At 50.7% G+C, this 21321-nt stretch overlaps 8 protein-coding genes across 8 annotated transcripts; 4 read left to right on the top strand and 4 right to left on the bottom strand.

Moving 5' to 3' along the window:
- Nucleotides 1-1619: 1619 nt before the first annotated feature.
- CMQ_5953 (uncharacterized protein) lies at nucleotides 1620-2352 on the bottom strand (the record flags this gene model as incomplete). The annotated part of the gene is made up of 2 exons (XM_014315018.1): nucleotides 1620-1792; nucleotides 1851-2352. The coding sequence occupies 2 exons, from the start codon at nucleotides 2350-2352 to the stop codon at nucleotides 1620-1622; spliced, it is 675 nt and encodes a 224-aa protein (XP_014170493.1).
- Nucleotides 2353-4010: 1658 nt separating this feature from the next.
- On the top strand, nucleotides 4011-5225 carry CMQ_6154 (protein kinase activator; the record flags this gene model as incomplete). Its single annotated transcript, XM_014315219.1, has 4 exons — nucleotides 4011-4033; nucleotides 4109-4449; nucleotides 4513-4624; nucleotides 4694-5225. The coding sequence occupies 4 exons, from the start codon at nucleotides 4011-4013 to the stop codon at nucleotides 5223-5225; spliced, it is 1008 nt and encodes a 335-aa protein (XP_014170694.1).
- Nucleotides 5226-7859: 2634 nt separating this feature from the next.
- Nucleotides 7860-9092, top strand: CMQ_6448 (uncharacterized protein; the record flags this gene model as incomplete). The annotated part of the gene is made up of 2 exons (XM_014315513.1): nucleotides 7860-8073; nucleotides 8845-9092. The coding sequence occupies 2 exons, from the start codon at nucleotides 7860-7862 to the stop codon at nucleotides 9090-9092; spliced, it is 462 nt and encodes a 153-aa protein (XP_014170988.1).
- Nucleotides 9093-9573: 481 nt separating this feature from the next.
- CMQ_6378 (uncharacterized protein) lies at nucleotides 9574-10443 on the top strand (the record flags this gene model as incomplete). Its single annotated transcript, XM_014315443.1, has 2 exons — nucleotides 9574-9640; nucleotides 9704-10443. The coding sequence occupies 2 exons, from the start codon at nucleotides 9574-9576 to the stop codon at nucleotides 10441-10443; spliced, it is 807 nt and encodes a 268-aa protein (XP_014170918.1).
- Nucleotides 10444-10548: 105 nt separating this feature from the next.
- CMQ_6355 (spermine spermidine synthase family protein) lies at nucleotides 10549-12450 on the bottom strand (the record flags this gene model as incomplete). The annotated part of the gene is made up of 2 exons (XM_014315420.1): nucleotides 10549-10947; nucleotides 10999-12450. The coding sequence occupies 2 exons, from the start codon at nucleotides 12448-12450 to the stop codon at nucleotides 10549-10551; spliced, it is 1851 nt and encodes a 616-aa protein (XP_014170895.1).
- A 665-nt stretch (nucleotides 12451-13115) lies between these two features.
- On the bottom strand, nucleotides 13116-15274 carry CMQ_6438 (uncharacterized protein; the record flags this gene model as incomplete). Its single annotated transcript, XM_014315503.1, has 3 exons — nucleotides 13116-13577; nucleotides 13735-14638; nucleotides 14721-15274. 3 exons carry the CDS (start codon nucleotides 15272-15274, stop codon nucleotides 13116-13118), a joined length of 1920 nt encoding a protein of 639 aa, XP_014170978.1.
- Nucleotides 15275-17441: 2167 nt separating this feature from the next.
- Nucleotides 17442-18751, top strand: CMQ_6291 (uncharacterized protein; the record flags this gene model as incomplete). Its single annotated transcript, XM_014315356.1, has 2 exons — nucleotides 17442-17470; nucleotides 17992-18751. The coding sequence occupies 2 exons, from the start codon at nucleotides 17442-17444 to the stop codon at nucleotides 18749-18751; spliced, it is 789 nt and encodes a 262-aa protein (XP_014170831.1).
- Nucleotides 18752-19083: 332 nt separating this feature from the next.
- Nucleotides 19084-19932, bottom strand: CMQ_6083 (uncharacterized protein; the record flags this gene model as incomplete). The annotated part of the gene is made up of 1 exon (XM_014315148.1): nucleotides 19084-19932. One exon carries the CDS (start codon nucleotides 19930-19932, stop codon nucleotides 19084-19086), a length of 849 nt encoding a protein of 282 aa, XP_014170623.1.
- Between the last annotated feature and the right edge of the window lie 1389 nt (nucleotides 19933-21321).

Here is a 21321-nt window from a genome sequence, read left to right on the forward strand (position 1 = left end):
TAAAACTTAACATGACAAGGTTGATATGTTCACCACCTTTTTGGGGCATCTTGACAGTGGTGTTTGGCCTCTCCACAGCGCCTGCACATATACATCGTACGCGTAAGACAACAGCCAGCTGAAATGTGTCGCTTCTGCATTGACGCCCGGCTATGACTTGGCATAATTCTTGCTCCCGTGACATTGTTTTAAGACGGCATCTGAGATCAAGCAGTCTGCAGACGACGGATGGCAGGTAGGAAAAATGCGAGCTAAACAACAGTGCTGCGTAAATTGCCTTGTGCAAATAGGAGATGTGCTCCAGTATTTAGACGAAGGGGACCCAGCTGTAGTGTAGTAAGAGGCGCTAGGTTTGGACTAGGGGTGTTTGGCGTAGTAGCCGGTCTGCTGGTTCGCGCACGATCCCCTTGTCCTTGGTGCAAAAAGAGTAAAATTTCGTTATGTTTATTTTTAGAGGAAGTGGAGGCGTGGCCAAATGTCACGAGGACAAAGTAGAGGAAACAAAGGTTGTCTGTCAGAGTGATGTAGGCGGCAGCTGACGATCGGATCAGGAAAGAGCGATGTTCCGTAATTGAAGCCAAGAGGCAGGAGCAAGTTCGTACAAGTAACCATAGTAAGTACTGATACAATTGCAACAAGATGGGGCCGAAAAGAATGTACACATATTACATAATCGGCTCGTCTCGGGTTTGTAGTGAGCCGCTGTCGAACTGATCATTTGGGCTTCAGACGAGGCCGTCGCGAAGCTGTACTACGTCTTTTGTCATTGCTTTAATTATTTAATTCCGTATTTTTATATAAGTATCTGCCTGCTGAACAATTACCAAGTTTAGAGGCCATTGGCCATTGCGCCGTACTCGTACTCGTACAAGAATATTCCATACATAAGCTTAAATACGTATTTTATGGAATCGTCATCCTCGCCATGGATTGTTTAAATCAAATTGCTTATATAATGCATTATTCTTATTTATGCCAACCTTTCTTATCTGCCTTCAAGGCGTTCGAAGAAAACCATAAGGTCTCTAGTATTTATAGCCATCGTGTTTCTTACAAAAACGATATCATTCTCATAGCTATTTAGGCCCAATTATTCTGCAGTGGCCCTTGATATTTAATCAAATCCACCATTTTCGCCGAGTTCCACCTACCCACGGCAAAGCTTTCATTGATCAAACCGTCGTCACATCTACAACCTGAACTTGAGGATTGGCTTTGGTCAAGCTACTGATATTTGAATCTTGATGATTTTCCGTTACTTAGTATGAATCTGAATAAAACGGGGTTGACACTCATCACCTATATTACCACAACCTGTTAATGAGTTTAGATTGAAGAAATCTAACTGAAAGACCCGATGTGTAGAAATGTCCAATGCAAGTACCATTACCATAACCCTTTGTAAAAGTCTTTACGTTGTTGCCTTCCTCACCCTTTCACTTAATTATGCCTCTGTTCGATGCAAACACTGTCGTTGCCATGCAAGGCACGATTACAGACGAGAGCACTGTAGCTTCTTCGCTACAGTTCATAAGCGTCGATTATCATATCCTATATTCTAAGAGCTTCAACCACTCTCTAGCACACTAATCTGACTTCGTCCACTTTCCTTCCCCGGCCTATCCCTGTCCCACATGCCACCCATAGAGCGCGCCTATGTATCCACCGACGGCACCACAGATCGCGGTAAGAGACGCGGCAGCCCCCCCTGCACCAGCGCTCTGCAGCATAGCGAACAACGACCCAGCCGCAACGCTGCCTATGCTGCTATGCGCGCTGGCCGCCAAGGAGCCTTCGGTGTCGATGTCAGTGAGTAACAGATAAAGAAAAGAAAGCAAGAGGAGGCCCACCGGCAACGACGCCACCAGGGCCAAAACCAACAGCATTCAGTATCAGAACTATCCCAGTTGCCGGCACGACGCCCACGATGACACCGCATACCGCACCACTTGCAACGGGATGTCCCGAGGCCAGCTGCACGCCCTCGGCCATCGCCTTCGGCGCGCTCTCCTTGAAGAACTCCCAGGACTTCTCGGCTGCGACGCCGACAGCAGCGTTGACCTTGGGCGCCGTTTCGGCCGTGAGCCCTAGAACCTTTCCACCGGCGTAAGCGACGAAGCCCCCCACCTCGGGTGCGGTATCAGCGACGAACTGCTGTGTCGCGTCGGCTGCAGAAGCCACAGCTGTCTGCACTATCGGAGCTTTTCCGACTGCAAACCCCTTGAACTTCTCGGCCGCAAAGTTCACGGCTCCTTCTACCACTGGCATGCTCCCAACGGCAAACTGCCGTGTATTTTCGGCCGCAGACGCCATGGCAGCGCCCGTCATCTCGAAAAAACCCTGAAAGGCCATGTTGTCGGAATATTTCGTGCTGTCGGTGATTTGCGTTAAAGGCAATCTACGAAAGCTAAATTAGAGAGGCGTACGGAGTGCAACCACCCACCCTACTTATTCCCCGCCGACGGAACGGATTATTACTCAAGCGGACAAGGAGAGACTGTGATTCGAAGAGCTGAAAAATTTCGTCAAAGTTGAGACATCGAGGGGCCGAGATTGATACGCTTGCTAGATGCGTGCTAGCGGCTTTTATTCCGGACGGGATTACAACGTAATATAAACCGAAAAACGGAAACAAATCGATTCTTTCTTTTGTACAGAACTCATTGTAATTGCTTCATTGCATTTGATGCTACTGACCTGTTTAGCCTCACAGGCGTAAGATGCTAGCGCGCGCCGGTACGCGGCATTCCCCGCCTTTTAGCCGTAACAAGCCCCTGCAAGCACAAACACAAATGGAAAAAAGTAATACACAACGACACACCCAACAGTTCGTTGGAGCTGATAAAAGCAGTATATACCTAGAGTACGGACGGAATCACTAGTCATCATGTACCGGGAAAAACATAGCGTGGCATTTATTCAAATGCAATGAGGCTTCCAGGTGGTATTCATCTCGTCTGGATGAGAAGAGTGGATCCCTTGGATGCGGAAGGATGGGCCGCTTTTGATGGGTCTTTACAAATGATGGCTGGCACGCGTTATAGAAAGAACCACAAACAACGGAGTACTCCACACGTTTCTTCTGATGCTAGCTCAATGATCATACGCTTCAAATAGGGCGCCACCTTCCACAAGCTGTCGTTGGACACGCCCACGGGAGATTCCATGGCATGGCGTTAGGGACAGAGTTAGCATGCTTACGTTCAGTATGTAGATCTATCAACATCCGACCTGTCTTTTTCAATCCAGCTGACAAGCAAGAGAATAGAAATGCCGGCCATCGGAAGCAACCGGCTTATATACTTGGAGTATCATGGACAGGCTTTCGTCTTCTATCGGCCCCTCCTAAAGGAGCCTTGCGTGTTAGCTGCTCTGACAAGACCACGTGCGAGCTACCAACTCAAAACACCGACAAGCACTGTAGCATCTGTCGTAAATTAAACAACTTTTGCAAGCCATTTTCCACCAGCGACGCATTTGGCTCGTCCCTGCGCACAGCTGACACAAGCAAGTTGTATGGCCGGTCTGGGTAGACCGACCACTGCATTGCAGATCTCCAGTAGCAGAAGAGGCAAGAAAACTCGTGAGACGAGGAAACAAACTCTGGTTTCGGGCAACAGGCTGCAGTCATAAGGAAAGATACTGGCTATTGACTCCAACATGGACGAGCCAAGAAGTTGATGGCCACTCGTGAAAAAGAAGGGCTCGTACAGAGTGATGGCGAGTTTTCCACGAAAACCCATGGCTCTAGGAAACTCAAATCTGTGAGAATTCCAGCCTTGGACGTAATGTCAGGCAGTACTCCGTAGTGTTGTCCTGTATCATTGATGACCGCAAGACAGTTGACACTCGATTCTGCCGGTTCTGACCGCCATATGGTTTTGCCGTGCCACACCGCAAAATGACGAACCTCACCGCCTTTTAGACCATTTCAAAACAGCCCCTCCTCCTTTTGCCAACGAACCTCGTCACACTGATTCAACGGCTGTCTCCAGCCTCCTTATTCCACCATGTCTAATCTATTTTCCGGAATGTCAGTTCTGCCGAAATCATACTCTACCCAATCCCCCCCCAATTTCCTTATATGCTGACCGTCCCTTCACGACAGCAACGCCCGTCTTCGAGGATCAAAGACAGGCGGCTCCAAGTCTCCTACGAACTCGAGCACACCTACAACTGATGCTCAATCGCCATCGTCGGCCACTGTTCAGAAGCGGCCATCCTTCGAGATTACAGCAGCCCCCGCCACAGCTCCGTCTTTGCCCCCCCTCTCATCTGCCATCTCGACAAGCATGTCGACTGCCGGCGACAAGAGTCCGGACTCGGATTCCATAGCATTACCGCTATGGCTCAATCCGTTGTATACGAAGCACATCGTGAAGGGCAACTTCATGACTCTCAGCGCCAGACCAAAGTCGGTAGAGCAAGGAGAATGGATCGCTCACCATGGTACAACCCCACTTCTCCCCCCTTTTTCTTGGTTCAGGGGGTAACCTTCTCTGACACGACCAGTTGTTGAGCACTACCGGATCCTCTGGATTTTTGTTCGCCTAGTTTATGAGAAGGAGAAGGATGGCAACACCATCTGCAACTCCACTAGTTGCCCCAAGATGTCGGCTGGAAAGTAGGCCATCTCCATCTCCAGCCGCTGCCCCAGCCCCTGCCTGCTCTCGACTCCACGCTGACAGTGCAGAAACCATTCGTACACCTGGCTAAACAGCCGGCTCGAGCCAATTGAGCTTCCAGCCCGTGAATACATGACTCTCATGCAGCGGTGGATCTCTGGCAAGATCGACGATCCCAAGATTTTCACGACTGACCCGGCCACGACATCTTTTGCGGACAACCCGACCCTCGCTCCGAGCACGCCTCACCCATTTCAAAACAGCGATGGCGAAGACTGGGTTGGCAAGAAGAGCGGGTTCCCGAAAGAATTTATCAACGTCAGCCGGGCCATCTTCCTGCAGATGTTCCGTGTCTATTCACATCTGTACTGGGACCATTTCGTCGACCCATTCTACCACCTCGAACTCGAAAAGCACCTTAACAGCTGCTTCTCACATTTCATGTTGACAGCTACGAGCCTGAACATGCTCAGACCCGAGGATGTCGAGCCAATGCAAAACCTCATTGATCTGTGGGCCGCAAATGGCACGTTTCCTCCCGAGTCAAAAGCTTATGGCTTGGCGAATGTTGAGAATGGGAAGCGCTTCATGCAACAATGAAGCGCAAGCGAATGAAACCAAAGCGGGGTGTAATGTCTGTGCAACTATTTATTTGTTCGTCTTTCCGTGAAAGCTTGTCGTCATCTCCATGCTGCTCAGCGCTCAACATTGCATAATCCGACCATAACGAGCTGTATGCACGTCCTTTTTATCGTCCAGTATAGCAAACACAATAGCAACCCGATGTTCCACTTGCCCGACTCAAAAATAGAAAAAAATGCACGTGTACGCAGTCGTTTGTAGCTTCGTCATTTAAGCGACGGGTTGTTCACAGCAAGCATTATAGCTAGATGGCAGCTGAATTAACACAGTCAGGGAATGAATAGTATTTTCTTCATTTTATAGCCAGTTTGGACTCTTGTGCGGCCCTATCGCGTGTATGTGTCTGCAAAGTCATTGCTATGACTCTGAAATGCTCTGTTTCCAACGCCGTGCATCTGTTAGTACTTCTGGTCTCTCCTATCTTCTTGCTTACGTCTACGATAGCTAGAAGGACTATATCCTGCTCTATACAAGCGTCAAGTCGCTGGCCTTTCAAACAAAAACAGCACTGTCTGTGTGGAAGTTGTACAGCTGCTCTTCCCAAAAACTACTGGAAGTCTGTAGATTTCTTGGCCTGTGCCTAAGAAACTTTCGTATCTAATTTTCATCTGTAGCACCCAATAAGTTATATGTCGGAGCCGAATGCTTCTTTTCCCTCCGTATGTTCGATGCCTCCGATATATCCTGTTGCTTGGGGCAAGAGGACTGTGCAAGCAGTCGATCTATAGCAGAACGCAAGATTAGCATGCTGTAATCAGTCTGCAAGAGGTCTTATGCAACAACATCTGGGGACCTTCTGAATAAACTCACTGCCTCAGCAAGAAACTGGCTAGTTTCTAGGCTCCAGGTCCAGAAATTTATCGTACGATGCCGATGCTATGCGTTTGCTGTCCGGCAGCCAGGCTACTGCAAGCTACCTGCTGGTATGGTTGCTCAAGGTGGCAGTACATCGGTTCTCGGAGTCCTGACCCGAACAGCAGCATCGTGAAAAGCTGATGCTATCTGCCTTCCATCCGGTGACCAGGCTACCGATATAACCCAGACTGTACGGCCTTTAAATGCCGTCGCGAACTAGCTTCTACATCGTCTCCTCTTACATCTTATTATATCAATCTTATATTTATTCTACACGTACAAAGAGCCGAGGATGGGTAAGGCCTCGGCTTAGGCAAACCAGACCACACAAGCCTACCAACTACCTAAGTATCTGTGCGCGTAAGAAGTGCCGTGAGGCACATCCCTTCGTTAGGAGAGTAGGTAGCAGGTGGCTAGTCTAAAGGGGAAGAGAGAGGTATGCCATGTGCTCTTACCTTAGAATCCCGCTAGGGGAAGCAAAGTAAGCCCGCTCGGCGAAGGCATATGCGTATGTGCGTACTTCCATTCTGATGTTAATTTTCACACAAGAGTGACGGGCAAGAATGCAGGTGACTTTTTTCAAGGAGCGATGATGCCCTTCATTAAGTAAAACAAATAAAGGGCGCGATCTATGCACATGTGTATGTGTAAGTGGTGACAAAAGGCTTAGAGACTTTCACTTCTGATTGGTCGAAAACGTAAAGTAGGTCATGTACTCCGTAATGCGTTAGCATTTCGAGACGTGTACTAATCTGCTACCTATGCAAATAGTATAGGTGCTCTTAGGGGTGCACGGCTCCTATCACTTAGTGTGAAGGTTAAAGGAGGCTATACGTGGCGGTCATATAACGTGATGCACTGTAAGGAGCAGGAGACTGAATAGGGTCTAGTGTGGGCGAAAGAGTGTTGTGTACTCTGTACTAAGGAAGAAATAGATACATCGCGACCCTTCTGGGGGCCCGTATTAATACTAGTGTTAGGCCCCTCTTTTGTGACTTCTGACCAATAACAGGCCAGTACGGCCAAGTGGGGCAGAAGGTCTACAGTGTGGCGGATTCCAATGCTTGACACTTACTCGTAGTACTCCCTTGTCAGGCATCGAGAACAAAGTAGACCCCGAATGATGTGGCGGACACCCAGTGTGGATCCTTGACAAATGTGTCACAAGTTCAGTCTGGGAACTTGAATTAAGGAAAGCTTGCATGCAAAAGTAAGTCGAACACACAAAGAGGCATGCCGCGGCACGTAAAAGTAAGCTGAGCACACAACGCGCAGCCTCGCTGCATTTCGGAAAAGTAAACGCTGAAATTGGGTCTTCGGTAGGAGTGCAGAAATAAAGCCATGATGATTTGGCCTTCGTGCAGTGTCGATCATTGTGACAAATGTGTCACAAGTTCAGTCCGGGAACCTAAATAGAGGAAAGCCTGCATGTAAAAGTAAGCTGAAGACACAAAGTGGCGTGCCGCTGCGCGTAGAAGCAAGCTGAAGACACACAGCGGAGCATCGCTGCTTCTTGGCGGAGTTAACTATGAATACGGGTCTTACGTACTCCGTAGGCATGCAGAAAGCAGCAAGAAAAAAAAGAGCATAAAGAGCGAGGCTTTCTCTAGAGAAAAGAGGAAAAGAAGAATCTAAAGGAATATTTACTTTGAATATCAAGCCTCCTTAAAGATCTCAAGTCATCGCAAGACTAGCTTCATATCATTTAACCCTCTAAAATTACAAATAGTTACAAACATGACACCAATCATCGCGAAGCACGATAACGGATTGCCTGAGGGTGCAGTAGGGGTTATCTACAATCCTCCTAGAGGTGGTAATACCCGTGCCACAACGGACTTCACTCTCACCAACGGCAAAAATGGCGCTAAGAAAGTCACTGTTTGGGTTGGTCCCAGCAGCTGGACACCTACGGGACTGCTAAAGGCTATCCAGGTAGAGTGGAAAGACGGTATGACAAGTGTTGGCGGCAACGAGAACAGAACCGGTTTCGAGAAATACGAATTTGAATTCCGTGATGATGAGACTGTAACGAACCTGGACCTTTGGGCTGGAGGGCGTGTAGACAAAATATCTATTCAGACAGCCAGGACCACATGGGCACATGGGGGCTCAGGCGGCGACAAGTACCCCCAGAAGGTGGGGAATGGAGTTTTGCTTGGCTTTAAGGGAACCACCGACGGCCAGGAGCTCGTTACCCTTCTATCTGTATTCAAGGAGGAATCTGACTAAAGGTATGGTCAAGCTTTATATCTCAGTGTTAATCATGGAACTAATTATATATATCTAAGGTGAAGGTACGGACAGTTCCAAGGCACGGTACAAAGAGCAGGTTTTACCACGGCTAAGATAGTTTTTTCCCCAGAGGGTTCTATTCTAGCTCACCTCAGGCCGGTATAGTCAGGAAATGTCTCCCGTATCTAATTTATGCATATAGAAATAGATAGTGCAGAATAAGCAACAATAACAGCAGCAACAGATTGCAGGCCCACAGGATTCGTAAAGATCGAACTAAGAGATTTCACGGCTCCTACACGGTCCACATGCAGCTTAAGACAGTGTCTTGTAACTCATTGCAACCTAGTTAAAGATAAAACCACTATACTACTGCTATCACGCATTTTACATTGCACGAGTGATGCCAGCGCTCCCGGGCTGCTACCACAGTTAGCATGGTGCTAACTAAAGTTGCCTTGCTTGGTGTTAATAAGTTCCGGTCCAGACAATAGCGTCGGCGTCGGCGTCGGCGTTGGTATCGTCTGGCTTGCCGCTGCCGAAGACCTCGAGTACGAAAAGGTCTGGCTAGAGCTCCTCGAAGAAACAGCCGAGCACCTGGACGGCGACCTGCGAGTCGATGCCAAGCTTAACGAGCGGGACGTCATGGTCAACCTGGCCGTCCAGCCGGGAGATCATGGCGAGCTTGGCCGATATCTTGGCGCCAGCCAGCTGCTCGTGGGCAAGTCGAGATGACGTCAACATCCATCAAATTGTATCTTATCTTGGATCAATTAAAACGAGGTTCGGAACGACGGAACCGAATCTATTCCGCTCAGTTCCGCCACATCAAACACTAAATTAGACACATGCAAGCAGACATTGCATCTGTCCAACACCGACAGAAGCAGATCTAGACTGTTTGTGATAGGACCGTAAGCAGCAACAGCCACACCGCATCTACATTCCGCATACAGCGTAGTGCAGGCATTTTTAGTCTCCATGTTCCAAATAGGACAAAACGATCGACGATGCCACGGAGAATGCTATCGGTAGCCGTCGTGTCGGTGCGGAGAAGAAGGGCCACACCTTCCAGGGTAGTGTCTAGAACTGCGCCAATGAGTCACCGTACATTAGCAACAGCCTTTGGTGTGCCTATAAGATACGATAAGCCATCGAGAGTCGACGTTCGCTATAAGCCGAGCGCGACAGTCACAGTAGCTAGACGAGACCCATCATGCCTCGCTTTGAGCTCGAGTATCCCAAGGAGCCGTACAGCACGGTGCACCGGAAAAGCTCACGAGGTAAGGCTAATGATAGTCATCAGCCTCGCACAACGCTGCTAACAAGTCGTTTCGCCGTACCAGCCACGTATGCGCTCAAGACAATCCACGGCATCGTCAACGGCTCGCAGCTGGTGCATGTCTCTTTCCAGGCGCCAGACGCACCCTTCCCGGCCATCCTGCCGATGATCGGACAGATGGGCTCGTTTGAACGGCCCAGCGCCGACGTGGCCGACGTGCTGGATCTGTATCTGCACGGGTACGTGTCGTCGCGGCTCATGAACATATCGCGAGGCGCCGAGTCCTCTGGGTCCTCTCCCGGCCTCCCCATTGCTGTCGCTGCCAGCCAGGTCGACGGCCTCGTGCTGGCCCTCACGCCCAACGCGCACAGCTATAACTACCGGTCGGCCGTGCTCTTCGGCCACGCCACCGTCGTCACAGACGCATCCGAGAAGCTGTACGCCATGCGGCTGATCACAGACGGCATCGTGACCGGTCGCTGGGATGGATCGCGCGTGCCGCCCAATGCGGCCGAGATGCAGAGCACGTCGGTTCTGCGTGTGCGCATCGCCGGCGGCAGCGCCAAGATCCGCACCGGGGGCCCGCACGACGACCGCTGCGACCTCGGCGACGAAGCCGTGCTTGATCGCGTCTGGACCGGCGTCCTGCCCGTCTACCAGACCATCGGCGCCCCTGTCGCCGGTCCCTACAACCGCGTCGCTCAGGTGCCGGATCACGTGACCGCCTTCCGCGACGAATTCAACACTGATGCTGCCGAGCTCGCCCTCGAAGCTTTGAAGGAGCCGGGCAAGGAGAAGGAGTAGACGAGACATTGTGGAGTCACATCAAGGCCAACAATAGACAGACAGCTTATATGTACCCTACTATGTCTATGTCCATGTCCCTATCGTACACGTGACCAGTCTCGCCTACCAAAGCTCCCACACGTGAGCTGGCAGCACGCGTCGCATGACCTGCCAATGACCCAGGGCGCTCTCGTAGTGCCACTTGGACAGCTGCTCGGTGTCGTTGCGGCGGACGAGACGCGGCTCGACGGGCGAGCGGAAGTCAGCATCGGTAACTTCGTGAGTCGGCACCAAGAACTGGCGGCGAGTCGCGCTGTTAAGTAGATCGGCCGTAGTAGGACGGCGGAACGAGATGGGGGCGGCGCTGCGGGTGCAGAAGATGACGACGTTGGCAAAGTCGGTGCTGTCGTCTTCTGACGCCTCGCTCGGGTGCTCCCGGAAGACGCGGCAAGACGGAAAGACGGCGCGGATGGTGTGGACGACAGCCTTGATGGGGGTCAAGGAGAAGTCGCCAGCGTAGTTCTGAGAGTGTTAGACAGTTACATAGGGGAGAGACATGATTCTGAGACATACAATAGCTATGACGCCAGTCGGCTTGAGCAGCGCATGCAGATCCTGCAGAAATTCGAGGGTGAAGAGCGAGATGGGCTCAGCGCCACCGGTGAAGACGTCGTGCACGATGTAGTCGTAGCGCGGGCCAGCAGGAACAGCATGAGCCGCACGATCAGCATACGTCACAGCGTCTTCGACGACAGCGGTGTGGTTGGCGGGCATGTGGAAGTAGCGGGAAGCCAAGTCGTGGACACCAGGGTCGATCTCGACGACGGTGGTGTCGATGCCGTGGGCAACCAGAGCAGCCGGAGCGGTGCCGATGCCGAGGCCAATGACGAGAGCACGAGCGTCTGCATCAGGCACGGGAGCGGATACGTCGACGAGGCGGACGGCCTCGAGCATGACAAAGACGCCGTAGATGGGCTCGGCGACAGGGTTGGCCGGGAAGCGAGTCCACTCGCCGCCGAGGAGGCTGTGATCGCAGCGAAGGACACGGAAGCCCTGGTCGAGGTTCTCGAGCACGGCGAGGTAGCCGGTGACGGATTCGCGGCGATCGAGCAGGACCCAAGTATCGGCGCCGCGAAGACGGACAGCCGCGGTCTGCAGTGCAACATTGGCTGACGGAAGTGTCCAAGCCGTCGGTTCGGCGACGTGCACGTTGAGAACGGCAGCATGCAGCAGTGCCGGCACGGCGTACCAGAGCAGGCGGGACGGAGCAGCAACGGCATATGCGACGATGATGGCGAGCTGGCGAAGGACGCGAGTGTCGAGAGCAGCCGCAGTCTCGGAAGCGAGATGGGTGGTGAAGAAGACCGGATCGGCCGTCCAGCGCTCGGCGGCCTTGAAGACGACCCAGGAGCCGAGGCCGGGCAAGGCATCGGTCAACCAGCTGGGTAGACGCGGGAGAACGTCCTCGATACCGGTAGCAGCCTCGAGCTCGGTGGCCACACAGGCGGCCGAGCCGGCGACGAGGGGGAAAAGCGTGAGGGCCTCGGTGATGGCGGGGCCCCAGCGGGCCGTCAACACGGTAGAGACGCCGGCGAGCAAGTACTGGGCCACCGGCAGGTAGGCGGCCAGCAGCGGTAGGCCGACGGCGAGCACGGGGGCGTTCCAGCGGAGGAGAAGCGTGTTTCTGTGACGTCGAGCGACGTGAGGAAGCAGGCGGCGCAAGTGCAGGTTCGAGGACCAGCCGACGAAGCAGCCGGCCGCCACGACAGCCGTGTGGTTGGCAGCCGCCGGGATGGCGCCGTAGACGGGCGAGAGAGCCGCCAGTGAGGCGTTGGCCGAGACAGCAGCGAGCACCAGCAACAAGACGGCGCGACCGTAGAATCCGGCCTGCTTGACGGCCGACCGTGCCCAGGTGGCCCAGGAGGCGTCGGCTCGGGCCTGGGCGGCGAGCGAGCGCAGCTCGGCTGCAAAGTTTTCGTCCGTCAGCGAAGACTTGGGGTCGATTGGAGGTGGATTGGAAGCCATGGTGGGTGTTTGGGGGGGGGGGGGGCGGAAGAGGACGAAAACGAGCAAGAAAAGGACGGTGAAACGACAAGACAGACGGGAGAAGCAAACGCGCGAGAGAAGCGAGGAAAGGAAAAAGCAGAGTCGGCCAGCCGGTCTGCCAAATGTCGCGTTCGAATGCAGAGCTCCTCGATTGTGTCGACGTGTTGCGAAACAGTAAAAAAGCTGGATTCCATTGGTCGGTCAGCTGACCTGGAACGGACCGTAAAGCTTGGGCCACTTTGGAGTACGGAGTATTCTGTGTTTACGAAGTAAGATATGTGTCACAACTGATGCTTATGGCAGGGGTAGCGGTGCACTGTATGGGGTCTTCACGATGTGGCTGATGATCTGCGTGTTGTAACTAGCTAGGAGAGGGTACATGGCGCGCCTTCACTGGTGCAGAGATTTCACTGGGGCTAGTCCCCACTTGTATCTGTCTGACCAATGAGAGGCCGCGTTGCTGGCATTAGTCAGAACGATCACAGTGCGCGCCATTCTAGAGCTTCACAATATGAAGTACTCTGCATAATAAACAACGTTCTGTTCCTATGGCTTTCAAGGCCAATACGAACGGACAGGCTTTCCGACCCGCATAAAGTATAGTTCTAGCGTGTCGATTAAATACAACTATCTGCATTCTCGGTCTATTTCACGGCCTTTTTAGGACATTTCCATTCGTGATGGTGATATGGCACAGCATGCATTGTCCAGTACTTGGACGGTGTCGAGGGGTTATTCCGAATTTGCACGTACATGCCCGATATGCCAAACCAAATGCGATACTCGTACTGAGGTGTGCCGATCTTTGTCTTTGAGTGAGGAATAAGAAGTCCCCAGACGCCATGGATGGAAAACCTCGAGCTAACCGTCTTGGACCAGCCGTCATAACTGAACGGCACCTTGATGCAGCCTTCCTCCACGGTAGACATTGTGTTGTTGGCAGAAGTGGGCGAGCGTGTGCACCCGTAAGAAACGACGGTCATGTTCTTGCCATTTTCAAGCGTGTTTGAAAACATTCTTGTCCTCTTGTACATGTCCTGGATATTGTAGTGCACTGTAGCGGTTCTCCACACTGGTACCGAATTATCTGGTGGCGGGCGGGCCCCCTTTGAATATTCCGAGTCAGCATATTCTTTACTTGATGAATGACTTCTCAAGACCTGACTGACCCTTTTCACTAGCCAACCCGAAATCTCCTAGACACCGGAGACCGTAGCTGCATCCGAAAGATTTTCTTTTGAAATCTAAATTATTCGGGTCGACAAGATCTTTGACCGGCCACCGATAGAACGCCTGGGGACCGCGGCCCATCGTGAAAATGTACCTGTCACCTGGCGAAGTTTTCCACTTGCGGGATGTCGCCTTGAATGCGCCGTCTGCAAGTATTGTCCAGGAATGTTGCTTACAGTCGTAGCGCACAAATAGCAGGTACTGTTGGCCCCTAAAGTCTATCGTTTCCTCACCGTAGTCAGGCATTTTTCCGATATCACCGACATAGATGGCTTGGGTAGTGTTGTTGTATTTATCCAGCCTTCCTAGGTAAGTGCATTCTCCCCTTATGCCGCCAATGTTGATATTGCCAACATTTCTCGTCACTGTCTTGTTGCCGCGCTTGCGTAAATCAGAATTTCTGGGCTTAGAGACGCCACGTAGCCGAAGCATCGTGGCTTGGATTAGGTGTGGTTGCGAGTGCGTCAGAAATTGCATTTTGTACTCCTTAACGTACCATGGCGAGTTGTCCATCCAGTGTCCCGCCCATTGGACCCGGCCTTTGTGCACCACCTTCGGCATCTCATTGTCCGACTTCTGGCCGGCCTTCTGCCCATGAGGGAATCTGGGTATGAGGCCCGAATCTGGCTGCTGCCAGATCTCGCTGCCATAGATGCCACCGAGAGTCAACCAAACCGGTCCAATGTTTCTGTCGGCCGCCGTCTTCCGAGCCAGGTCCTCAAAAAGAAATTGTGGAGCTCGGTTTTTGCGATAGGGGTCGATTTTGACTTTAAAGATGGCCATGACGCTATACACAACGTCCGCAGGCTTAGACGATGTCCGCATGTACATGCTCCTCCACACGCCGATAAATTTGATTTTTTTTGGTTTTGGAAAGGCTAGCCCGTAAAGCCCTCCGAGGAACGTCGCCGGCCCATCTTTCCTCTCCGTCCAGAACCTTTATTTCGGGAATACCGGAAACTTTTTTGGAATCGGCAAGATTGAGTAGATCTTTTAACAAGATGAGACACAGGCTGTACCCTAACTCTCCTCGTGCAGTCTTCACATGATGAAATTGAAATTTCCGCCGTTTATCCTGGCTATCAAGGGCTTTGACTGTCAGCTTATCCGAAGGCCACTTGATGTAGACATAGGTTGTCTGATTCAGGATTGATTCCTGCAACGTCCATGCCCTATCCATCCAGCCGGTTGGCTCATTGACATGCTGCACAGCTGCGACACCACCTATCATTGTGACGACAGCATACGCGTATGTGTAAATGTGGCCCATGATGCAGATTTGGTATTCCTTTTCTTTGTCCTCTTTCTGGGAGACTTGGTCAAGACACAGCAGGTCTAGCCAGATGTACCTGGCTCGTTTCTTGCCGGGCATATTAGCCGCCGCATGAGCCATCTGAACTAAGCCGGACCAACTGATCATCTTGGAATCGAGGCTATTTTCGTCCGGGCCGTCGATGTCAATTGCAAGTTGCTCCTTCTCTTCCATATCGTTCCAGACGGTTTCAACAGCATGTCCAAATTTCCAGACGTGTGAGATGGCGATGTACTTGTTTTTGGAATCAGGCTTCCTCATGGATTCCAGAGTCTTTTCATAGTTTGGATTGGCAAAAGTGATTTTTTGTATTCGAGAACTTTGATCTCGGGGTCTTCCTGTAACAATGCGTTGACGCTGACGACGCGAAAAGCTCCCGGAGTTCGAGCTTTAGTCCCCTGCTCCTTCTGCAGGTTCGTGTAGTTGACCGTCCTCGGCGTTCCATTAAGAAACTTCGCCTCAGACTTTTTAAGGGAAAAGAGAAACGATGGACTCATGGTGATGGATGGTTATCTTGAACAAAAATAATTGGTAAAAGTCTGTGGAGATAGTAGCTGGACGACCAGATTGCGTAATCTGATATCTGAAGTGCCCCGGGGTTGTTCGGCTCTCCTTACTTAAATAGCAATATGAAGAGCAACCGTACGGTAATGAATGTGTTGGATCAGGCCAGTCTATCAGCTCGATCCGCATTTGCCGCAAGAGCCCCGCCTCTTCCACTGCTTCGCATCCTTCACTTTGTACGAGGTACGGACTGCTTACAACACAACCTCAAATCACTCTGTCAAGTGGGGTAGTTTATAAGATCGATACTCATGTTGTCTTCTACATATGTATGGACCACTAGTATGAAATGCGAAGGTGATGCCTTCGCGTAGTACCTGTGTAAGAACTGTACTTTTCAAAGATCTAGTGGTGATAATTTGTAAAGGTAAAGAGGTTGACTGGGGCCAGATTTCGGGCCGAGGTCACCTGACCGTTGGAATCCATCGGAGTGCACTTAGCGCGCCTTTAGTCTAACAAATGACGATTATTACAGACCTGCAATAACACGTCACCATTTGTTGAACGAGCTAGGCTAGAGTTGGCAGGTTGTACCTTACAACCTTGTGCTGTGTAACGAAAATATAAGACATATGCCGTTGCACGTGACCTATGGGTTGCTAACGTCCTTTACATCCTATGCTCGTTTTTCCACGATCACATAACTAAAAAAATTCATGAGGCAGGAGACTTGTACGAGAACTTGCCAGTCTTTCTGTATGCCAGTCTCTACGCTAGTCTCTCTGTACGGAGAATACTAGTCTGTATGCAAGTCTCTGCGCCAATCTCCGTGCTAGCCCCTATAGGAATTTTTTATTATGAGGTCCTGGTAAAGCACGAGTAGGAAAGACTTACTTTGACCCATTTCAACAAAAGTAGGGCGCGCACGCGGGGGACACTGGATACAAAAAAAGCTAATAAGAAATACAGTTGTGTGATTGCGAAAACGGGGCAAGACACGAACAATGGTCGCGGTGTAGAGATTTCACTACCACAGTGCATGCACTAGTTTTGTCTGCCTCTCATGATCTGCTTGCCTTTTCTCCTCATATGTACTGTAACATGGCGTAGGATGTCCTTATCCACCTGTTTAGTAGAGAGTTTCATGCACTTCAGTATACGAAGTGGTTCGGAAGCAGACAGCCGCAACGATACACAGACGTTCGGAGGAGTCCCATACGTCGTAGTTCAATACCTGTATGCGCATTAGGTGTACTAGTGTCATAATGAGGAGAAGCCTTGTGTCAGTCAGCTTGGCCAAGACAGCCGAACACAGGCATTTCAACCGAACTTGTTGATACAATTCGCCTACCGTCCCAACAAATGCCACAGATATGTATACGCCAAGACACGTCAGATGCCCTACGACGTGGCACCAGCAAATTACCGGGTCCGGACTGTGGCTATGTCGTGCGAATCGTCAGAAACGCTTTTCATCGACAGAAGCTAATACTAAGGCTTGTGGATGGTCAATCGAGCAAGGGTAAAGAATTTTCGGAGTCGGACATTCGGAGAGTTCCATCATCGAGATTCCATCAGCCCTTGGCCATAAAATGCTGCACGGAAAGTAGCAGCGGACTTTCAAGCCTTTGCCCAGTCATACCAAACTTCCAACACCAGACTGAGCACTCCTACGGAGCACACAAGCTGACAATGGCTGACCAGACACTACCAGTGAGCGACCTGGTGAGAGCTGTTGACGAACAGTTCCAGCACCTCGCATTATATGTTAAACGTGAGACAAATACGGCATCCTTTCCTATGGTGGCCTTCGCACCGCTGACAGACAAGTAATCTTGGTCTTTATACTTGCCAATAAAACGCTCGGTCCTTTTCGAATTTTCGAAGACTGGACGCAGTTGAGTCCATTACAAACACCGACAATATGTCTCCTCGTGGTGCTAGCATATCTGGGTGGGTGCTTAAGGGTCCCGCATTGTCAGAATAGCAAAGTCCCGGCACCGGTCTCAATTTTTGCTAAAGTCTCGCTGGGCTGGCGCACTACGTACAACCATGTCGATATTTTCATCACGAGTGAGTTGAAAATCCTTCTATGGAGTGAAGCAGGCCCCTTTCTTTGTTGACAAGGTTACAGCTGGCGCGTTTATTTTTCTGGCATGGTACATGCCACATCTTCATGGATCCATGATACTTTTAGAGCCGTGGCTGGCTCTCCCGTTCGTTGCCGTGATTTCTGCCGTTATCGGTCATTTCGTTTCACTACCACGGTTTTCGGGGCCGGTCCGCTTCGGTTACCACGAACACTTTCGAATCTACCGGAGTCTCTTTGATTTCTAAATATGCATTGTGCTCGTTACCGCGGTATCCCCCGTGTCTCTGTCATTTCTTGGCATCGGGCTCAGCGTCGCCTTGTCTCTTGCTGCATGGACCTATGTTTACCGTGCATATTGCGAGAACCTACGTGACGTATCCAGTCAAGCCGCCATTGCGGTGTCGCGCGCAAAGCTTGCTGCTGCCACCACTCGCGATTACGCTGCAGAGGCTCGCCGGCACGAGGAGCGGATGCTCGATGTGGCAGCCACAACAAAACGGGATGCCGTGATGGTCAAGGCCGTCCGAATCACCGATTTCTTTGACTGTGCCGCAAATGCCTGGGCGGCTATGGGGAATGTCACGCAACTCACTCAAGACACTATCAAGAAGGCCGACGAACTGGTTGAAGCCGCTCGTGTTGCCAGTGATGCGGACAAGCCAGATGCCAATCCCGATGGATCTGATGATGGCCAGGATAGTTATCAAGAAGAGCTTGCCGAGAGGCTGAAAGAATTCGCAGATAGGACAATGCGCGAGGCTTGTGCGGTTCAGGAACAGCTTCATGTCGCCCAAGGAGCTGTGCATATCTCCAAAAAAGCCATAGAGCAGGATACAGCAGCGCGGGAGGCCGTTGAGAGCAATGCCAAAACGGCCATGGAGGCGACCAAGCTTCTTAGCGAACGGATCAAGACCGTCTTGCGAGGAGCGGAGCTTGAAGTGGCAAACGGAGTGGCCAGGGTGACGTTGTTCTCGGAACAAGCAGTGACTGCAGCCATAAAAGGCGAGACGACTCGGGCAAAGGATTTGGTTGAGTCTTCCAAGACGGAAGCTACGAGCATTGAATCTCAATTGGATCGTGTCATTGCGACTAGGGATTTGGGGCTGGACGGAATTCTGGCATTTCTCGGGGGTAGCCTATAAGGATAAAGCTCGATTCATGAGCTATGTTGATCATGTAACTTTATAGATGCTTGTTCGCACCGTAGGCACACAAATTTCTTTCTGGAAGAGTCCTCGTCCATAGACACGAAGAAATAAAGCAGTCCAATTCTATTGTATACGTCATAATCCATATAGATCCTGGTGAGACTGAAAGTGTCCGTAATCAAGACGAGAAATTTAGCAATTCACAATCTCCTATTTGAGTACGTACATATCTTACATAGCAAGAAAAAGCGGTGTTGTCATTGGCCCCATATATTTACTTCTCCGTACGATTTATTTCATACTATTCCGTACCCCGTACGATATACTTAGCTGCCATTCTGTTCAGTGCGGGTTTTGTAGCTCTCCTTTGCGTCCTTCTCCCTCTCCTCTGCGTTCTTTTTCAAGGCGTCCCACTTTTCTTTCTCGTCTTGCCTTAATTTTCCTCCCGGAAAGAATATGCCGACCATGCTCAAGCCTGCGTGCGGATACTTCTTCTCGACCTCGAATAGGCTGTCCATGACCTTTGGCTTGCCAATAACCTCCACAAAAGAGAGCGACATGCCATATGCAGAAGGAGTGCGCATCGTTCCCGCAACAAAGGCATTCTCGGCAAGTCCAAGGCCACCGATGGCCAGCAGAAACCAAGTATTCTCTTTGATGCCAGCAGCCGTGATAAGGAGTAAAACCCATAAAGCAGCAAGAATAACCAAGGAAATTCGGGTTGCCTTTGGGTTAGAAAAACTGGTCCTGTCCCGGCCTGTGGCAAGAGTTTCCAGATCAAACCCTTTCCCTTTCCCAAGGATGAGAATGGCATGCTGACTGCCATTGCCTCTTGTCAAGATCATATCTTTGTCGCTTTTACCACGGCACGCCCACTTTTCCTCCCTCCACTGCGGAAGGCTTCCCGTCACAAAGGACAGTATGATTCCCACAACGGTGATAAGGAAGATACCCCAATCACCGAATAATCCATAGGGAATTGCTGCGATCACCAATTGTATGATGGATGTGCAAATGCCAGGCCAGTAGACGAAATCGTGCCCTGACGTTCCGACCTTTGCTTCCTCGGCCTCGTATACTGAGATACAGAGACCAGCTTTCTTAACACTGTTGCTCGATTCAGGTTTATTTCTGATCGCTTTTTCTCTGAGGAGCTCGTATTTGAGCTCTTTCATTTTCTTGAGATGCTCTGATACCTTCTCATCCTTCCAGGCATCGTAATCCCTCACGATGCGGCCAATAATCCAAGAGGTATTAAAACGCGAATATCCGGATTTAGCATTGATGACAAGGCAGGAGGAATCAGGGAGTGGCATAAGCTTGTTTTCACCAGCCGCAGCCACGAGTGCGGACACGGCATAAGCAACCCATCCTAGAGAGCCATTAGAGGGGATAATATCTCAAGCAGCCAGCGGTAAAGGTAAAGTACCGAAAGAGAATGCAACTGGGACTATCCTGGAGCCAACAAGTTGTGCAAGGGCACGAGCGACAACATCGCCACCAAAAATGAGAAGCACGGAAAATATATCACTAGGGATTGTCCATTGGACCTGGAACTCGATGGATGGCCGAGCCGGATTGAATGAGCGACGAACAAGATCCACTACAATGGGCGCCATCGCAGCTGTCAATAACGAAGCCTGTTGAGGGGTGCTTGTTGAAAAGTAGTTGCGGCGTGTATGGGGAGTGCTCCAATGCAGGTGAGACAGTGCCGCCTTATATATGTCATAATCTTGAGCCTCCTCCGTAAGTCAAAGGGTCCTCTTTTTGTGTACAGCCACTGGCCATGTTACAATTCCTTCCACACATCTTAGCACGAGAGTTTCCGCGGTACTGCTTGCTACATGAGTCCGTACAGACTTAGGTGCGCAATCAGGCATAAAGTCATCCACTGGCGTTGGGCACAACCGTTAGGCAGGCCGCTAACGCGGTGGCTGTGTATATCGCTGCGCATGGCCCACTTTGATACTTGTGCCCTTCTGTTTCTCACCGTATGCATGGGTGGGGGTCTCATCACGATTTATATTCGTTTATACGTTTTAACGTCAAAGCAGGACAGAAGGAGATTGTGTGAAACGTCCCTCGCGCCTTCTGAGGGGCATGCGACGTACAGCGTGCGATATTCTATAGACTACCCCTCCTGCCTCCCACGTAGAAGGTGCCCTGTCGAACTATCTAGCTGTAAATTCGAAGAGAAAGGGTGGTTGTAACCGTTCAGGTCTGCATTCTTACTCCTATGGGTAAGTAAGCACTTAGCGGCCTAAAAGTGAGGGGTTTCTACCATGAAATCTGACTGTTAGTGATATGGTGGTAGGAGCACTAAAACACTAACAGTAGCTAGCGTGGTAAAAACATTTCGAGGGAGAGTTTGAGTTTTATTACGAGACATTGTGCTTAAAGCAATAAACTTTAGGGAAGAAATATTATTAAGGTTGAGCGAGTTCTTGTTCTTTTTCTGTATATAGTATATAGTACTATTAAGAAGGATTGTAGAGTCCGTTTTTAACAAAGCAGAGTTTGGCCGCCTGCACTAATCATGTTTGATTAGTCTTGCAATAGCATGG

The sequence above is a fragment of the Grosmannia clavigera genome, assembly GCF_000143105.1.
Source record: "Grosmannia clavigera kw1407 unplaced genomic scaffold GCSC_167, whole genome shotgun sequence".
Lineage (NCBI taxonomy): Eukaryota > Fungi > Ascomycota > Sordariomycetes > Ophiostomatales > Ophiostomataceae > Leptographium > Leptographium clavigerum.